Source organism: Rhincodon typus, chromosome 3 (assembly GCF_021869965.1).
Source record: "Rhincodon typus isolate 14 chromosome 3, sRhiTyp1.1, whole genome shotgun sequence".
Taxonomy (NCBI): Eukaryota; Metazoa; Chordata; class Chondrichthyes; order Orectolobiformes; family Rhincodontidae; genus Rhincodon; species Rhincodon typus.
In genome coordinates, this window is record NC_063334.1 from 125,368,775 (window position 1) to 125,374,774 (window position 6,000).

Genomic DNA, 6,000 nt, shown 5'->3' on the forward strand with positions numbered 1-6,000 from the left:
CAGAAGGAGATGGACCTGAAGAAGGGTCTAGGCCCGAAACGTCAACCTTCCTGCTCCTCTGATGCTGCTTGGCCTGCTGTGTTCATCTAGCTCTACACCTTGTTATCTTATATCGGACATGGACCTCAGTCTTTTTACAGGTTTCAGTTTCTTTGTTTCAAACTATGAGGAGTGATTCTGACAGAGCTGGTGGGATATGCAGCTCAGATATTCGGCACTTCCATTTATCTCTGAAACTCACGCTCTGAGCACAATTATTCACTGGGCGTGCACAATCAACCCTCGTTTTGCTGAAGTATTTATAAAAAAAAACACAAATACATTTCCAACATCAAGTAATGTAGTACACTCAGAGCTGAGTTGGCTGACTAATCACACTGCTTGAACGAGTCCTCATTACTGCTCTGGCATCATTAAATATAGCATTCAATAAGGAAGTAGAACTGTGCTTCCTATAAATGACACTGCTCTGCCCAGAATCACTTTTTAAACAAAGAAATGCAAATTCCAATCCTTTATAGATGTTCATGTAAAGATCACTATTGTTACCAGTTCCTAGAAGTTAGTAAACTGAGAGGCACACTCTCAGAATTAGCAGCAGGACATTTAGAAACAAGACAGTAGTTGCAGTGATTGGAACCAGATGGACCTTATTAATTATGAGGTCCTTGATTGGGGTTATTAACCTGGGCCAATCAGAAGGCCCTGGCTGACCAATATAAACAGGGAATTCCGCAGCTATATTTGGGCTTGGCTGTCCCTGGAAAAGGAGCAGGCGGTGTCCACCAACAATCTCGATGCCTTCAGGGAGAGGTGGCCACTGCAGGGTGTGGGGTGCTCTATCTCCCCTTCCAATTCCATAGGGATTTGATCCCTACCCTACCCTCACTTTTTCTTTCACGTGAACATTGCCCCTGCTAGGGCTCTGCTTGCCACTGGCTCCTTGGCCACGGTGCTGGGTTTCCTGGTAGTGGAATGTCGATAAAGTTTTCCACACAACTGGTGTTTTTGCTGTGTCTCACACATACGCATATGCAAAACAGATACTGGGGAAAATAAGCACTACTGCTATATGGCAGTAGTGTAGGGGAAAAAAAGAGAAAAAGAAAAAGATTATATAAACAGGGAATTCAGAATGTGCTCTGTTGAGGGGACTGGCTCCAAGCTGGCTGGTCACAGCTAGTGTACTATGCACGAGTAGATAAAGGGTGACTTAATGATAGGATCCTGGCCTCTGTGCAGTTATTTCAGTGGGTAAGTGTCCATGCACATTGCTGTGGATCTGGAGTCACATGTAGGCCAGAACAGCTGAAGATGCCAGATTTCCCTCCGTTAAAGGGCATTAGTGAATCAAATGGGTTTTTACAATGACAGTTTCATGGTTATCATTCAACTCCAGATTTTTCTTTTGATTGAATTCAAATTTTACCATGTGCCATGGTGGGTTTTATACCCAGGTTCCCAGAAACTTACTGGTCTCTGGATTAGTAGTCTCATATTAATGCCACTAGGCCATTGCCTCCACCGCCTGAATATAAGGTTATTTCCACACAATGCACAAAAGGCCTCCTCCTGTGCTGTGGAATTCTATGAGCTGTCCTTTTGTGCCCCTTGCAAATCATGGCTGAATGACCCACGAAAGCCTGACCCTCAGCAATATCACACTGTGCTGGGCTGAACGGGGTGAGAGCAGGACTGCTGCCCCTTCTGCTCCTGATCTAATGGAGTGGCCAGCAGTTCTGGCAAACCCAGCTGCACCAGAACCCGGTAATGGGCACTTTCAAGATGGCCACTAAGGTCCACACAAAGGCCAATCATCAGCGATATTCGGGTTGGGAGACATTTGGGCAGCCTGGGGAGGGGAACAAGTTAGGAGAGGTGGCAGATTTTGGAGGCTCAATGGGGAGGTGACATCAAAAAATAAGTGCTGTCAATGTGCAAAGGGAACCCCCTGCCCACTGTAGCCCCCCATTTATAAAAAAAATGTTTCCTCACTCCCACTTGCCTGTCTGTGCCAACTGTTTTATAGCATGGACAGTGTCAAATATAGGTCAGTTGACTATAAGACCATAAGATATAAGAGCAGGAGTAGGCCATTCAGGCCATTGAGTCTGATCTTCCATTCAATGAGGTCATGGCTGATCAACTCCACTTTCCTGCCCTTTCCCCATAACTCTTGATTGCCCCTTACTGATTAAAAAATCTGTGTATCTCAGCCTTGAATATACTTAATGGCCCAGCCTTGAATGCCGTCAGTGGTAAAGAATTCCACAGATTCACTCCCCTCTGAGAGAAGAGATTCCTCCTCATCTCTGTCTTAAATAGGCTGCTTCTTATTCTGAGATGATGCCCTCTGGTCCCATACTCTCCCACATGGAGAACTAGCCTCTCCACATCTCGTCAAACTTGTTAACAATCTCAATTGCCCATTAATTCATTATCTAAAATGGTGAACAGGCTGCCAATTTCAGTGCCCACCCTATTACAGTGACTGGGTCAGGAAGTGTCCTTGTATGTTAGGTGCCCTCACCCCTGTTAAAAACATGCCCATGCAGGTGATGGAGCGCAGCTCTATGGTTCTAGTACCAGTTCAATGGCCTGTACAGAGAGGAGCATGAATTAAGAGGTAGCTCATTGAGTCATACAGTCATACAGCATAGAAACAGGCCCTTCAGCCCTCCATGTCTATGCTGACCAACAAACGCCAAACTACACTCATCCCATTTACCTGCACTTGGCCTATAGCCTACTATACCCTGGTATTTTAAGTGCTCATCCAGATGCTTCTTAAATGTTGTTAGAGTACCTGCCTCTAGCACCCACTCCGGCAGCGCATTCCATATTTCTCAGCATTCAACCATCCTGTATGCCTTCTTCACCACTCTGTCTACCTGTGCTGATACCTTCCACGGTGTATGTGCTTTTCCACCTAAGTCCCTTTGTTTCTCTGTACTCCCTCGGGACTTACCATTCATTGTGTTCCCTTATTAGACCTCCCAAAATGTATCACCTTGCACTTTTCAGGATTAAATTCTATCTACAGTTGCTCTGCCCAATTTACCAGCTGATCAATATCAGACTGTAGCCTGAGACCATCTTCCTCACTATTAATAACACCATCAATTTTTGTGCCAGCTGCAAACTTACTAACTAAGCCTTCTACAATCACCCACTTGTCATTAGTGTAAATAACAAACAGCAAGGGTCCCAGCACTGATCCCTGATGTACACTGATAGTCACAGGCTTCCAATTACAAAAACAACGCTCCACCAATGCCCTTTGCCTCCAGTTTGTAAGCTAATTTTCGCTCTTACCTATTGGACCAGCCTTCCATGTCAGACATTGCCAAAGGCCTTACTGAAGTCCATTTAAACTATGTCAACTGCACTATCCTTATCAATATATTTGGTCACCTTTTTAAAAACAACTCGATTAAATTAGTCAGAGAGGACCTCCCTCTAACAATCTGTGCTGCCTATCTCTGATCTGTCCCTGCATTTCCAAGTGTTGATTAATCCTGTCATACAGAAATTTTTCCAAAAATTTGCTGAGTATGAGTTCTCTTTTAACACACGAGTTCATCAGATAGCATTCAAAAGGAATGATGTTCATGCCTTGAACTTTTTTCTCATTTCCTGCTCTCTCTTCTCTTTCTCTTTCTGCTCTTTTCTCTCTTGCTCTTGTCGTCGTTTCTCTTCCTTCTCCCTTTTCTTCTCTTGCTCCTTGAGTTCCTTCAGCGATCTGTTTGGACAGACAATGGAAAAGGTGTAGAAATGAATCTTGTAACAGATCCTATGAGCTGTCATTCAAGGGGTTCAAGAGAATCAATCCGGGAACGAATCAGGGGCAGGAATTGGACCATGGGCTGATGATCAGGGACCTGGTGACTGATGTTTTTGAAAGTTCCTGACTGAAAGCCAGACTATCACAGGCTAAGCAATGTCGTCCAGGCGAGGAGAGATGATGACCACCTCTCTTTAGGATGAGAGAGTTTAAAGCCTGGGGCGCAGTATGTGTCGGATTTGGGGTCTGAACACTGCAACACTAAATATTACAGTTCTGAGGAAGGGTCACCAGACCAAAAATGTTAACTCTGATTTTTTTCTCAACGGATGCTGCCAGACCTGCTGAGTTTTTCCAGCAACTTCTGTTTTCATTCCTGATTTACAGCATCCACAGTTCTTTTGACTTTTATCAAATATTACCCCATCATGAGACACAAGAGTATTTATAACAATGTCCTTCAGTGTTAGGCCTATGCAAGCAGTTCCATCAAAGAAATCCAATGGTGAATTTAAAAGAAACGCTTTTACCCAGAGAATGTGGGACTCAGTCCCACAGGGAGTGGTTGAAGTAAATGCTAGATTTAATTAAGGAGAGGCTAGACAAGCAGATGAAGCAGAAGAGGACAGAGGGTATATGATGGTAGATTCAGATGAGAAAAGATAGGAGGAGGCCGGAGTACGGCAGAAACACTGGCACTGATGGAGCTGAATGGCCTGTTCCTGTGCCATATAAAATTCCAAACAATCCTGTCATTCTATGATAGACCATTCTATCCAAAGGTAAAATAGTGAGAAATACAATGCTGGTCTCAGTGAAAGTAACTAGGAGGCAGGCAGATTGTTAGAATCGATAGAGTCATAGATAATACAGCATGGAAACAGACCCTTCAGCCCAAACTAGTCCATGCTGACCATGCTGCCCACTCAGCTAGTTCCAATTGCCTGCATTTGTTCCATATCACTGTAAACCCGCCTCATCCATTTACCTATCCAAATGTTTTTTTAAATGTTGCTATTGTACCTGCCTCAATCAATTTTTTTTGGCAGCCCATTCCATATACGCACCACTCTCTGCGTGAAGAAATTGCCCCTCACATCCTTCCTAAATCTATCCCCTCTCACCTTAAACCTATGCCCTCTAGTTTTCAGTTCCCCATTCGTGGGAAAAAGACGACATGCATTCATCCTATCTATGCCCCTCATGACTTTATACACCTCAATAAAGTCAACCCTCATTCTCCTACGTTTCAAGGAATAAAGTCCTATCCTGGCCAACCTCTCCCTATAACTTAGGCCTATTAGTCCTGACAACATCCTCATAAGTTTTCTTTGTACACTTTCCACTTTAACTATGTCTTTCCAATCACAGGATGACCAAAACTGTACACAATACTCCAAGTGCAGCCTCACCAACAACTGATACAACTGTAACATAACGCCCCAACTCCTATACTCAGTGCCTTGACCGATGAAGGCCAGCATACTAAATGCCTTCTTCACCACCCTGTCTACCTATAACACTGGCTGAATATTGACTGCATCAGCTTCCAAATCTCTCTACCCCCAACCTGTCCATCTTCCTACTCACCTATCCGCTCTACTCTTCCCACTGACCAACCACAATAACCCCCCACCTGCATCTGCCTATCTCCATCGCACCTCCCCAGCCCGCGCCCCCATTTATTTCTGGGCTCCCTTCCCCCACCCCAGTCCTGAAGAAAGGTTCCAACCCGAAACGTTGACGTTCCTGCTTCTCGGATACTGTTTGACCTGCTGTGCTTTTTCAGCTCCACATTTAATAACTCCAGCTTCCAGCATCTGCATCCTTACTGTCTCCAACCCATTGGGGTATATTCTCCTAACCTGATGTTCCCCTTGGACTTTCCCTCTTTTTGGACCTTATTCTACCCTCTTTCTTTCTATTCTACTTCTCCCTCTCCCTCCTATCTCCCCTCACCATGTATCTCTCCCTCTGATTTTTGTCAATGATGGCAGTGGGCTGGTTTTTTAACACGGTGTTGCGCTTGGTCTTTATAATACTGATCCCCTGGTCCAACTGCCACAAACTGAAATCTCACCACAGCAACTAGTTCAACTAAATGCACCTTGTTAGCATTACAAGAGAAATGCATTAAGCTACCACATTGGTGTAAAGATTTGAGACAAGAAGGTGCAGGGCTGGATGAACACAGCAGGCCAAGCAGCATCATAGGA

The 6,000-nt window shown here is 44.5% G+C and overlaps 1 protein-coding gene across 1 annotated transcript in view; it reads right to left on the minus strand.

Annotated features, from left to right (window-relative positions):
• Positions 1–6,000, minus strand: part of LOC109917951 (FYN-binding protein 1) — a 177,154-nt gene that overhangs the window by 50,333 nt on the left and 120,821 nt on the right. Inside the window, exon 4 of the mRNA XM_048594188.1 lies at positions 3,616–3,742. Within this exon, the coding sequence (XP_048450145.1) occupies positions 3,616–3,742 (127 nt within the window). The remainder of the gene's footprint in view (positions 1–3,615; positions 3,743–6,000) is intronic.